The sequence below is a fragment of the Cherax quadricarinatus genome, chromosome 32, assembly GCF_038502225.1.
Source record: "Cherax quadricarinatus isolate ZL_2023a chromosome 32, ASM3850222v1, whole genome shotgun sequence".
Classification (NCBI taxonomy): Eukaryota; Metazoa; Arthropoda; class Malacostraca; order Decapoda; family Parastacidae; genus Cherax; species Cherax quadricarinatus.
Window position 1 is genome coordinate 30,797,174 of NC_091323.1, and position 14,633 is coordinate 30,811,806.

Below are 14,633 nucleotides of genomic sequence, written 5' to 3' on the forward strand. Positions count from 1 at the left end.
TAAAAGTTTCTCCTACTTTAGCATTCAGGTCCCCTACCACAATTGCTCTCTCACTTGGTTCAAAGGCTCCTATACATTCACTAAACATCTCCCAAAATCTCTCTCTCTCCTCTACATTCCTCTCTTCTCCAGGTGCATACACGTTTATTATGACCCACTTTTCGCATCCAACCTTTACTTTAATCCACATAATTCTTTAATTTACACATTCATATTATCTTTTCTCCTTCCATAACTGATCCTTCAACATTACTGCTACCCCTAGTTGATGACCTCCTTAAAAAGATTATGAATGTTATAGTGCAGCAAAGTGAAAAATCAACAATTTCATAAATTAATTCATAAAATGTAAATACCTTGTGGGCATTTTCTAAGGGTTCTGCTCCCTTAATAAGTATACCATTAGTAGCACCAACTCCAGTGCCCACCATCACTGCTGTTGGCGTGGCAAGCCCTAGAGCACACGGACATGCAATGGCAAGGACAGTGATGGCACACCGAAAAGCAAACTCCATAATTATTTCTGTCCGTGTAAATCCCTCAGTTATCTGTTGAAATTATGAAAAAGTATTATTACATTTTTCAACAATAGCACATTAACATAAGGTTAACAAGTATTTTTCAAATTCCATCAAGAATAAAAGAAATGCATTTCGAAAAAAGAACATTAAAAGTTACAAGTTGCAATACATACAATAAGACTGAAATACAAATTGCAGGGTAAAGTCACAAATTAGAAGAAAATGGCAAAAACTGCTTAATCATACAGCCTAAGAAGGTTTTCCTAACACAGGTCACATCCTTTGAGTACTTTATCAGCTCACCTTGGAAGAATATTCTGAATCAACAAGTGTTATGTTCACATAGCCAATAACAATCCAACAAATGAGTGTCACAGAAGACACTGTGACCACCATCGGCACAAAGTAGCCAGCAATCTTGTCAGCAAGTTGTTGTATGGGAGCCTTCGATGTTTGTGCTTCTTCAACTAACTTAACAATCTGGACAAAAAAAAAAATTACAAATTTACTACACTAAGACCAGTATTAATGACAAATGAAAAGTTATTTTAACATACCAGCAGGTAAATAATAGGTAATTATTTACATTGCTGCAAAAGCACTAAATTTCAGTAAAATCTTCAACATTCATTACAACCATGGTAAACCCTAGTAATAATCTCTCTTTCAATTTAGTACTAAGAATCACATTTAAATACAAATTAAATACATATAGTAAAGGGAAACAAAGCTTATAAAATCCCCTTTTATGGTTAAGTGTCAAGAAATGGTACAAGAGAGACCTTGTAGATTTATAATAATAATAATAATAATAATAATAATAATAATAATAATAATAATATTAGTTGTAACAATAATACTGGTCGTAATAATAATACCAGTCATAATAATAAAACCGGTCGTAATAATAATACCGGTCGTAATAATAATACCGGTCGAAATAATAATACCGGTTGTAATAATAATACCGGTCGTAATAATAATACCGGTCGTAATAATAATACCGGTAGTAATAATAATACTGGTACAATGGAACCTCAAAAATCGAACTTAATCCGTTCCAGAGTCACTGGACCCCTGTCTCACAAAATAACTGTCCACAGTCCTCTGTTTCTGGCGCCTCTTTAACATTTCCCTAAAATGGGACATGGTTCTGTCACTGAACTTGTTGCAAAGATGGCTTGTTTCAGCTTGCTCAGGGTGGTACTTCTGCACAAACATTTGGACATCATTCCACTTGGCACAAATCTCCTTAATCTTTGAAGAAGGCACCTCATCCACTCCCTATATAAACGCCTTTCGGAACATCAGCTTCCTTGATTTGTTCTTTCTTTGACAGGATAGAACCGATGGTCAACTTGTTTTTCCCATACATCCTGGCAAGCTCAACAAGTCTCACACCACTCTCATACTTCTGTATTATTTCCTTCTTTATATCTATGATGTTTCTCACTTTCTTTACCACAGGGGTACCACTAGCAAATTTCTTTGGGCCCATGGCAGCTTATTTCACAGTCCCACAAGCACTAAACACAACAAAATAATCGTAAAATGTGTGAATGAGAGCGCAGGTTAGTGTTCACTCAAGCATAAACAAAGCTAGACTACTCACGGCGCCTGCGCGGGGACGCGGACAGAGCAGGCCGGCAGACAGGTCCTGTACCCAGCGGTCCGAAATTAAGGGCACGTTTGATAATAGGGACACAGTTTGTCCGAAAAAATGGTCCTATTTTCGAAACGTTCGATATGTGATACGTTCGATTTTTGAGGTTCCACTGTAGTAATAATAATACCAGTAGTAATAACAATACCAGTAATAATAATACCAGTAGTAATGATAATACTGGTCATAATAATAATAATAGTCATATCCAACTTACACCCTCTCTCAAAAATCTTCGAAAAATTAATTCATAAACGAATCTACTCCTACCTTATCTCCCAAAACATACTCAACCCCTGCCAATTTGGATTCAGGCCTAATAAAAATACTAATGATGCTATTATACACATGCTAGAACATATATACACTGCAATAGAGAAAAAAGAAGTCCCACTGGGGATCTTCATTGACTTACGTAAAGCTTTTGATACAGTTGACCATGACTTGCTCCACGTAAAATTGTCACACTATGGTATAAGAGGGCACTCCCTCAACTACCTCAAGTCATACCTCAGCAACAGAAGCCAATATGTGTACGCAAATGGGGCAAACTCTTCTGCGCAACCAATTACAGTTGGTGTCCCACAGGGAAGTGTCCTTGGCCCTCTTCTCTTTCTCCTATACATAAATCACCTTCCAAATGCTTCGCAATTACTCAAACCCACACTATTTGCATATGACACTACATACGTCTTCTCTCACCCGAGCCCAGTCACGCTAGCCAATACTGTAAATACCGAATTACAGAAAATATCTACCTGGATGAGGACTAACAAACTTACACTAAACATTGACAAAACCTACTTCATTCAGTTTGGTAACAGAGCTACAGATGTCCCTCTTAACATAATGATAAACGGATCACCTATCACAAAGCTAACAGAGGGAAAATTCTTAGGAATCCACCTTGATAATAGACTCAAATTTCATACACATATACAACAAATTTCTAAGAAAATTTCCAAGACTGTAGGCATACTATCGAAGATACGGTACTATGTTCCACAGTCAGCCCTCCTGGCCCTATATCACTCTCTTATTTACCCCTATCTCACCTATGGAATTTGTGCATGGGGCTCAACAACAATTAACCATCTCAGACCACTAATTACCCAACAAAAGGCTGCAGTTAGAATGATAACAAATTCTCACTACAGGCAGCACACTCCACCAATATTCAATACACTAAACCTACTCACCATACAAAACATCCATACTTATTACTGCACCTATTACATACATAGAACACTTAACTCTGATATTAACCCTCCCCTCAAACATCTCCTTGCCAACCTCAACAGAACACATGACCATAACACAAGGCACAGATCACTCTTTGATGTTCCTCGTGTCCATCTCACACTATGCAAAAACTCAATGCACATAAAAGGCCCTAAAATCTGGAATTCATTACCTGTAAATATAAAAGAAACACTACCTGTTTATAAATTCAAGTCTCTTCTCAAAGATCACTTACTCACCCAAAACCAAATAAATACTGAATAACTGAACCTTATAAATTGTATATCTTAAATGTTTCTCACAATTATATCACATAAATGTTAAACCTAAAACCAAATCTAACTTTATTATTTTTTAAATACACTACCTAACAGAATACTTCATACGACTGAATGTACAACACTGCATGCAACCATATGACCTGTCTTTGTAATACTCACTTGTGCTTTATAGTAATCTGTTTACATTAATGTTTTATCACTGATTTCATCATTGCTTAGTTAATCTTAAGTTAATTTTAAGCCAGCCCGTAATGCTATGCATAGTATAAGTGGCTTTGGCATGCTGCTCTTATCTGTATTTTTTTGTACCTCTGTATGTGTGCTCAAATTGTTAATAAATAAATAAATAAATAAATAAATAATAATAATAATACAGTATGTACTAGTCATAAAAACAGTCATAATAATAAATACAATGCCTGTGCTCTAAAGTAGGGGTTTGAGATATTTGCTGTTTAGTGACATTGTAACTGTCATATTTGTGTGCCTTTGGCAAGGCAGTGATAGTATGAATGATGGAGAAAGTGTTTCTTTTTCAGGTCACCTTACCTTAGTGGGAGACGACCAGCATGGCTTAAAAAAAATAATAAAATGATATCACCTAGTTACTTATCATAAGAGGAAGAACTATCCCAGTTAAATACCACTACAGAACTGTATTTAATTAAATGACTAAATAGATTAAGATGACAAATGACCAGACCAGACAAGGCTGGGTTTAAGAGATAGAATAATTTTACCATGAATTAATGGTTCTCTGTCTTATATCTATATTCTCATAATATTCATGTTTCATACTCTATCTTTCACCATAACTATTCAGCCCAACTAGTTTTAACTAAAACATATTACAGTAAACCTAGATGTCTCACATACTAATAAAATTTTTCATTTCATTCCACTCTAAAAACATTTACTTGCACCACTGTTCTGTTGGACTGAACAGACAAGGTTACCTGACTAATTTACCTACTGAACAATGAGCTGAGTCTACTAAAACAACAAAAGCAGTATTATTGTTATCATGGGAAGGCACTAAACCCATAGGGATTATACAGCACCTGTGGGAAGGGGGGAGTATGGAAGGCATTCAGGATGAATTCAGGGAACTGGAGCACAGATCCAATTCCCTAGATCAAGAGCCCCTCACCAGTATCAAGGAATCTCCTTTGAGGGGAACAATATTAGTAGCATAAATCATATACAATGATAAATCACATACATTGATAAACCATATACACTGACTCTACAACTTTGCTTATAATGCTGGGGGGTAACTTTGGTAATACTGTACCGTACAGTGGAACCTCAGTTTTTGTTTGCCCTGGTTTTTGTCGAATTCAGTTTTCGACGACTTTTTACGTCAAAATATTGTGCCAGTTTTCCTTCATCACCTTAGTTTTTGTCCACCGTACTGAACGTGCCTGTCTGCCCGCGCCAACACAAAGCATCCCACACAAGCATTCTGAGTCAGTCTGGCTTTGTTTTTCATCGAGTGAACATTACCCTGCGCATTCATACGAAACATTTCGTAATAATCCATTGTTTTTTGTGCTTGTTTATTGAGTGCAACTGCTAAATAAGCCACCATGGGGCCAAAGAAAGTTCTGAGCGCCAGCCCTTTGATAAAAAAAGCGAGAAACACGATAGAATTCAATGGTGGAAGAGGATGGTAGTGGTTGTGATGGTGGTAGAGAGTGGTAGTGATGGTGGCAGAGGGTGGTAGTGATGGTGGCAGAGGGTGGTAGTGATGGTGGCAGAGGGTGGTAGTGATGGTGGCAGAGGGTGGTAGTGATGGTGGTAGAGGGTGGTAGTGGTGGTAGAAATGACCTCTCCTCCCTCTCCCCTCCTCGCCGTCTTCCACACGCCAACAAGTTTTAAATAAAGGTAAAAGTGATTTAAATGTTCATTTATCCATTTCATCAGTGCCTTATTTTTATTTCTCATTGTCTTCTGTATGTAAAACTATAGTTATTCTCTATAAAATGTATTTTTTGTTAATGCTTTTGGGTGTCTGGAATGGATTAATTGGATTTACTGTACATTATTTCTTTCGGGAAATATTGCTTCAGTTTTCATCAAATTCAGTTTTCGTCAGACTCTCTGGAACGAATTAAAGAGGAAAACCGAGGATTCCACCGTATATACATACGTTAACTGGGAGATTCTTTATACACTTTCCCTAAGCAAACTGTACCTGTGAAAGTGTTGTATCACTTCCAATGTGAGTTGCTTTGATCATAAGAAGACCATTCTGGTTGATTGAACCACCAATAACCTGGGAGCCAGGTTTCTTGTTCACCGGCATTGACTCCCCAGTAATGAGTGACTCATCTGCCATGCTTTGCCCAGAAATGACACGGCCATCCACAGGAACCTTTTCTCCTGGTTTTACCTGAGGATAATATTTACATATCATTGAAATGCTAAAAATTTACTAGCAATTAAAATATTAAATTAAATGGTCAGAGAATTTTAAACTAAATTACAATTTTAATAATTTACAATGTTTCCCTCTACCATAATCCATTACTAATGAGTGTGGATACATTATCATTATATATATGGGAAGCACTAAACCCATATGGGTCATACAATGCCTGGAAAATGGGAGGCAATCAAGTGCAATCCAATGAAGTGGAGATCTGGTCCAACATCCAGGAGCAAGGAGAGTGAATGCAATGTCCTCTAAATCACACTACCTGTTAGTTTATAGGGTCATGTTAATGATGTAATCAAACAAGAAACAAAGATACATACAAAAAGTCATTATACATAAGTGTGATTACCTCTATTAGACTGTGGGAAAGAGATGTACATTCACCATCACTCATCCTCTAGCTGTCTTTCATGAAAATCACAGACACCATAATTTCAAAAATCCACTTGAATGCAGCATCCCTACCTATCCTACAGGTATCAAATTTTTCATTACAGTCCAATAATACCCATTTCATTCAACCTTGCCTTTTCTGTCTTAATGCCTATTCATCTATCTCGCATTTCTATAAAGGGTGAAAGACATAAATTTCCATTTCTGAATCCATGTTGGTGTTCTGTAAGGAATAGTGAACTTTTAACATATTCAACAAAGCTTAAAAATATATTTCTGTTAATCATATTGGTCTCAATTCAATGAAGTTCTGATTACAACTTCCATTTTTAAGCTTAAATACTTATTTGCTTTTTTGAACTGAAATATTAAAATATTACCTTCAGCATATCTCCCCTCTGAATCAGCTGCACATCAATGACCTTCTCGGAAACAGTCTCATTATTTTCGTTGAGGGTCACCAGCGTTGCCTCTGTTGCTTGTAAAGACATCAGTTTTGCCAGAGCTTCGGAAGTTTTGCCCTATGTAGAGACATGGGAATAAGTGCTCAACAGTAAGCAGAACAGATTAAGCTTGTGGAATGATATACTTTTCATAGCTGGGAAGGAATACGAACAGGACTCTAATACAGAAAGATAAGCTCAGGCAGGAAGATCCAAATACAAGCTACATTGTCTTGCTTACTGAATTAGTAAAACTCATCAAATACATATTTTCTGGATTTTTTTTTTCAACAAATCGGCCGTATCCCACCAAGGCAAGGTGGCCCAAGAAGAAAAACGAAAGTTTCTCTTTAAATTTAGTAATTTATATAAGAGAAGGGGTTACTAGGCCCTTGCTCCCGGCATTTTAGTAGCCTCTTACAACATGCATGGCTGATGGAGGAAAAATTCTGTTCAACTTACCCATGGAGATAAGAGGAAATAAACAAGAACTAGAAAGAAAATAGAAGAAAACCCAGAGGGGTGTGTATATATATGCCTGTACATGTATGTGTAGTATGACCTAAGTGTAAGTAGAAGAAGCAAGACATACCTGAAATCTTGCATGTTTAAGAGACAGAAAAAAGACACCAGCAATCCTACCATCATATAAAACAATTACAGGATTCCGTTTTACACTCACTTGGCAGGACGGTAGTACCTCCCTGGCCGGTTGCTGTCTACCAACCTACTACCTACAATTTTCTGGAAATATAATGCTTATATGTTTATATATATACATTTTTCCTAGGTAGTAGGTTGGTAGACAGCAACCGCCCAGGGAGGTACTACCGTCCTGCCAAGTGAGTGTAAAACGAAAGCCTGTAATTGTTTTACATGATGGTAGGATTGCTGGTGTCCTTTTTTCTGTCTCATGAACATGCAAGATTTCAGGTATGTCTTGCTACTTCTACTTACACTTAGGTCACACTACACATACATGTACAAGCATATATATACACACCCCTCTGGGTTTTCTTCTATTTTCTTTCTAGTTCTTATTCTCGTTTATTTCCCCTTATCTCCATGGGGAAGTGGAACAGAATTCTTCCTCCGTAAGCCATGCGTGTTGTAAGAGGCGACTAAAATGCCGGGAGCAAGGGGCTAGTAACCTCTTTTCCTGTATATATTGCTAAATGTAAAAGGAGAAACTTTCGTTTTCCTTTTGGGCCACCCCGCCTCGGTGGGATACAGCCGGTGTGTTGAAAGAAAGAAAGAAATATACATTTTTTAAATTTTCTTCATAATTTCTTACAATTACATATACATAGTACTACATTTTTTATTTGTTTTGAATCCCCTGAAAATCTGTAGGTTTGCAAGTTTCCCACATTGGTTGTAAGTGCTATTATTTAGTTTTTCATGGTTCTCCAGTATCTTCTGTTAAACCATTTCATGGTTCACACCTTATTATCTGTTAAGAATGAACAGTCTTATTTCATTTTCAATTATGTTATAGAACTCTTTTCCTAATTCATATTCAGTAGATTTGTCTCTTATTACATTTTATTCCATTTCGTGTTCAAGTGCATGTTCTGTAAGTCAAGAAACACATTTTGTTTCACTAATTGCTGAAACTACTAATGAAAATTAAGTAAAATTTCTAATGATTATCCAGAACAACATATAAGCAAGCTTAACTTGTAAATCATCAGGTAATTTGCAATCCTCCAAACATTTTATTATTTTTTTTATTATTATCACACTGGCCGATTCCCACCAAGGCAGGGTGGCCCGAAAAAGAAAAACTTTCACCATCATTCACTCCATCACTGTCTTGCCAGAAGGGTGCTTTACACTACAGTTTTTAAACTGCAACATTAACACCCCTCCTTCAGAGTGCAGGCACTGTACTTCCCATCTCCAGGACTCAAGTCCGGCCTGCCGGTTTCCCTGAATCCCTTCATAAATGTTACTTTGCTCACACTCCAACAGCACGTCAAGTATTAAAAACCATTTGTCTCCATTCACTCCTATCAAACACGCTCACGCATGCCTGCTGGAAGTCCAAGCCCCTCGCACACAAAACCTCCTTTACCCCCTCCCTCCAACCCTTCCTAGGCCGACCCCTACCCCGCCTTCCTTCCACTACAGACTGATACACTCTTGAAGTTATTCTGTTTCGCTCCATTCTCTCTACATGTCCGAACCACCTCAACAACCCTTCCTCAGCCCTCTGGACAACAGTTTTGGTAATCCCGCACCTCCTCCTAACTTCCAAACTACGAATTCTCTGCATTATATTCACACCACACATTGCCCTCAGACATGACATCTCCACTGCCTCCAGCCTTCTCCTCGCTGCAACATTCATCACCCATGCTTCACACCCATATAAGAGCGTTGGTAAAACTATACTCTCATACATTCCCCTCTTTGCCTCCAAGGACAAAGTTCTCTGTCTCCACAGACTCCTAAGTGCACCACTCACTCTTTTTCCCTCATCAATTCTATGATTCACCTCATCTTTCATAGACCCATCCGCTGACACGTCCACTCCCAAATATCTGAATACGTTCACCTCCTCCATACTCTCTCCCTCCAATCTGATATTCAATCTTTCATCACCTAATCTTTTTGTTATCCTCATAACCTTACTCTTTCCTGTATTCACCTTTAATTTTCTTCTTTTGCACACCCTACCAACATCTGCCTTTTTATTCCTGTTGTAAAATAGCATATACAGTATCAAAACATGCAGAACTTCTTTCAACAAACCAGCCATATCCCACTGAAACTGGGTGGCCCAAAAAGAAAAACAAAGTTTCCCTTTTCAACTTTAGTAATGTATACAGGAGAAGGGGTTATTAGCCCCTTGTTCCCGGCATTTTAACCCTTTGACTGTCACAACCCCCAATCCTGAGGTGTCTCCTGGTGTCGCAAAATTTAAAAAAAAAAAAAAAATTATTTTTTCTTATGAAATGGTAGAGAATCTTTTCCCAATTGTAATGACACCAAAAACACGAAATTTGATGGAAAACTGATGGAATTACGCTCTCGCGAAGTTAGCGACCTCAGCGATATTTACAAATCAGCGATTTCGCTCACTTTGAGCCCTATTTTCGGCTAATTCCATCGTTCCAGTCGACCAAACTCATAGCTATTTCTTTAGAACTCCGTTTATTTCTATCGATTGAGTACAAGAAACTGCCCCTTTACCAATTTCAGCTACCCAATAATGTGGTCAGAAATTTGCAATTTGGCCAATTTCACGAAAATTAAAAAATATGACAATTTCAAAATAAGGTCCAGAATGAACAATGCAGATATTCCTGACTCTAAAATAACATTTTCTTTGTTCATCAGTCATGTCTCCAGGCCCCTCTGATATTACTCTTGCTTTCTATTTTGAATTTTTATTCCAACAAAAAATAGAAGATTTACTGTTATGCAGACTACTGCAATACTGTAATAATTGTATAAATAACATCAACCCATTCATGACTGCACATTAGAATGACTAGCTGGGCATTTATTGAACAATGACATCATTTGTTTACTTTTGAACTTTGGCAAAAATCAAACATTTCCCCTACTTTGAGCTCCATTTCCAGGTTCCTTTTATAGTAAAATCAATCAAAATAACCTCTATTTCTATAATATGTTTTCCATTCTATCAAATGAGACCAAGAAAACAAGAATACAACCATAAATACTATACGAAAATAGACCACAAAGACGGCATTTTAATTAAGGAAAATGGACGGAGTTTTTTTCCTCATTAGGTACTGCGTGCTCCAGGATTTTTTTTATATGGTGCACAATGACCACACAAGACCCATTCTCTCACATGTGGGCCTACCAGTTTTCTCCTGCTTGATCTGAAGCCGCTAGAATTTATGAGTATATATACGTCAAACACGGTACCTCGTAAGACGTATATATACGACCACGACAGTCAAAGGATTAATCACCTCTTACGACACGCATGGCTTACAGAGGAAGAATTCTGTTCCACTTCCCCATGGAGATAAGAGGTAATAAACAAGGACAAGAACTAGTAAGAAATTAGAAGAAAGCCCAGAGGGGTGTGTATATACAGTGGACCCCCGCATACCGTTGGCATCACATAACGTTAAATTCGCATACCGATACATTTTATTGCTAAGATTTTGCCTCGCATACCGCTAAAAAACCCGCTCAACGCTATTCGTCCGAGACGCGTCTAATGTGCGGCCTGAGCCAGCCTCACATGTTCCGCCGGTGGCATTGTTTACCAGCCAGCCTCCGCGGTAACATCCAAGCATACAATCGGAACATTTCATATTATTACAGTGTTTTTGGTGATTTTATCTGCAAAATAAGTGACCATGGGCCCCAAGAAAGCTTCTAGTGCCAACCCTACAGGAATAAGGGTGAGAATTACTATAGAGATGAAGAAAGAGATCATTGCTAAGTATGAAAGTGGAGTGCGTGTCTCCGAGCTGGCCAGGTTGTATAGCAAACCCCAATCAACCATCGCTAATATTGTGTCCAACAAAACGGCAATCAAGGAAGCTGTTCTTGCCAAAGGTTCAACTGTGTTTTCGAAACAGAGATCACAAGTGATGGAAGATGTTGAGAGACTCTTATTGGTGTGGATAAATGAAAAACAGATAGCAGGAGATAGCATCTCTCAAGTGATCATAAGTGAAAAGGTTAGGAAGTTGCATGAGGATTTAATTAATTGCATTTGGTGGGATTAAAATCCAAGAGCCAATTGCTGGACCAGGTCTGCAGCCTGTCCAGATCCCTTTGTAGTTCTGCCTGGTCTTCGATCGAGTGAATTCTTCTCATCAACTTCACGTCATCTGCAAACAGGGACACCTCAGAAATGCCTGCAACTAGTGATGATGTGAGTGAATTTAAGGCCAGCAAAGGTTGGTTTGAGAGATTTAAGAAGCGTAGTGGCATACATAGTGTGATAAGGCATGGTGAGGCTGCCAGTTCGGACCACAAAGCAGCTGAAAAATATGTGCAGGAATTCAAGGAGTACATAGACAGTGAAGGACTGAAACCTGAACAAGTGTTTAATTGTGATGAAACAGGCCTGTTTTGGAAGAAAATGCCAAGCAGGACCTACATTACTCAGGAGGAAAAGGCACTCCCAGGACATAAGCCTATGAAAGACAGGCTTACTCTGTTGATGTGTTCCAATGCTAGTGGTGATTGCAAAGTGAAGCCTTTATTAGTGTATCACTCAGAAACTCCCAGAGTGTTCAGGCAAAAGAATATCCTCAAGGCTAATTTGTGTGCTGTGGAGGGCAAACAGTAAGGCATGGGTCACTAGGGACTTTTTCTATGACTGGTTACACCAAGCATTTGCCCCCAATGTGAAAGATTACCTAACTGAAAAGAAATTAGACCTTAAGTATGTGAAAGATTACCTAACTGAAAAGAAATTAGACCTTAAGTGCCTCCTGGTGTTAGACAATGCCCCTGGTCATCCTACAGACGTGGCAGAGCGACTTTATGGGGACATGAGCTTCATTAAGGTGAAGTTTTTGCCTCCTAATACCACTCCTCTCCTGCAGCCCATGGACCAGCAGGTTATTGCAAACTTCAAAAAACTGTACACAAAAGCTCTGTTTGAAAGGTGCTTTGTAGTGACCTCAGAAACTCAATTGACTCTAAGAGAGCTTTGGAGAGAGCACTTTAATATCCTCAATTGTGTAAACCTTATAGGTAAGGCTTGGGAGGAAGTGACTAAGAGGACCTTGAACTCTGCTTGGAGGAAATTGTGGCCACAATGTGTAGACCAAAGGGATTTTGAAGGGTTTGAGGCTAACCCTGGGAATCCTATGCCAGTTGAGGAATCCATTGTGTCATTGGGAAAGTCCTTGGGGTTGGAGGTTAGTGGGGATGATGTGGAAGAGTTGGTGGAGGAGGACAATGAAGAACTAGCCACTGATGAGCTGCTAGATCATCTTCATCAGCATGAGGCCACACCTGAGGAAACTGCTTCGGAGGAGGGGAGTGAGAAATTGAAGAAGTTGCCTACTTCAAAGATTAAGGAAAAGTGTGCAATGTAGCTTAAAGTGCAAACCTTTTTTGATGACAATCACCCTAACACAGCTATTGCAAGCCATGCTGGTGACTATTACATTGACAATGTTGTGAACCACTTTAGGAAAGTCATAAAGGAACGGGAGGTACAGGCCTCTATGGACAGATATGTTGTGCGACAGAAGTCCAGTGACTCTGAAGCTGGTCCTAGTGGCATTAAAAGAAGAAGGGAAGTAACCCCGGAAAAGGACTTGACACCTCAAGTCTTAATGGAAGGGGATTCCCCTTCTAAACACTAAGACTCTCTCCTCCTCCCATCCTATCAATCATCACCAGATCTTCAATAAAGGTAAGTGTCATGTAACTGTGCATGTCTTTTTCAGTTTGTGTGTATTAAAATTAATATTTCATGTGGTAGAAATTTTTTTTTTCATACTTTGGGGTGTCTTGCACGGATTAATTTGATTTCCATTATTTCTTATGGGGAAAATTCATTCGCATAACGATAATTTCGCATAACAATGAGCTTTCAGGAACGGATTAATATCGTTATGCGGGGGTTCACTGTATATGCTTGTACATGTATGTGTAGTGTGACCTAAGTGTAAGTAGAAGTAGCAAGACATACCTGAAACCTTGCATGTTTATGAGACAGAAAAAAGACACCAGCAATCCTACCATCATGTAAAACAATTACAGGCTTCCATTTTACACTCACTTGGCAGGACGGTAGTACCTCCCTGGGTGGTTTCTGTCTACCAGAAATAAAACTATAGTTAACATAAATAGTACACTAGACTTCCACATAATCTGACCTTGGCAATGTGCTCCAACCACCTTCCAAGAGAAACAAACACCAGCAACATTGGAGGAGTATCGAAGAATGTTAATGGGCTAGCTGACTGCTGCAAAATCATGGCAGCGAGTACTACTCCCAACGAATATATATACGAGATTGTTGTTGCCAGCATAATAAGCACATCCATATTTGCAGTCTTGTGCCGCAGAGCCTTAAAGGCTTGTACATAGAAGTGACGGCCACCAATGAACTGAAAGTCAAACAGGGCAAAATTATTCTCTGAATTCTGAGTACAGCATTTGTTTTAATGAGGCATTCAATATAACAGATGCTAATAAAAAGCAGTATCTATTGTATTTATAAAAGAAAAAGGTACCCTAAACAGCTAAAAAAAAAAAAAAAAAAAGACACTGCCTTAAATAAAATATTGTAAATTAAATTATAATAAAAAAAGTACTAAGGATTTCCTTCTGAATAAATATTATATGTAATTCATTCTTATACTATCCATCAAAACAGTACTCAAATAGACCACAAGTTAAGACATTAACCTGAACTGGAGTGGACAGAAGGAAAAGAAGCAAGTTCTCAAGGGAAAGGCCAGGTAATACACAACACATCTCTTGATGTGACATGTGCTCCATCATAGCCATGAAGTAAACCATCACCAACATAGCTGGCACACCTGAAAAACAAAGACAACAAATATATAACTGGTATCTCTGAAAAGCAGACACCATTTTCCTGTATGCAACTGGCACCCCTGAAAAATAAAAACAAATATAGCCTGAACTCTAGTTTTATTATGTGGGTACTTTACTAGTGCA

The 14,633-nt window shown here is 38.3% G+C and overlaps 1 protein-coding gene across 8 annotated transcripts in view; it reads right to left on the bottom strand.

The window, feature by feature from the left end:
* Nucleotides 1-14,633, bottom strand: part of ATP7 (copper-transporting ATPase 1) — a 121,936-nt gene that overhangs the window by 52,875 nt on the left and 54,428 nt on the right. For all 8 annotated transcript variants that reach the window (XM_053778844.2, XM_053778845.2, XM_053778850.2 and 5 more), the window contains 6 exons: nucleotides 14,358-14,491; nucleotides 13,823-14,056; nucleotides 6,921-7,061; nucleotides 5,905-6,102; nucleotides 825-1,001; nucleotides 357-548 (listed from right to left, as the gene is read on the bottom strand). In XM_053778844.2, coding sequence (XP_053634819.1) covers nucleotides 357-548; nucleotides 825-1,001; nucleotides 5,905-6,102; nucleotides 6,921-7,061; nucleotides 13,823-14,056; nucleotides 14,358-14,491 — 1,076 coding nt within the window. The remainder of the gene's footprint in view (nucleotides 1-356; nucleotides 549-824; nucleotides 1,002-5,904; nucleotides 6,103-6,920; nucleotides 7,062-13,822; nucleotides 14,057-14,357; nucleotides 14,492-14,633) is intronic.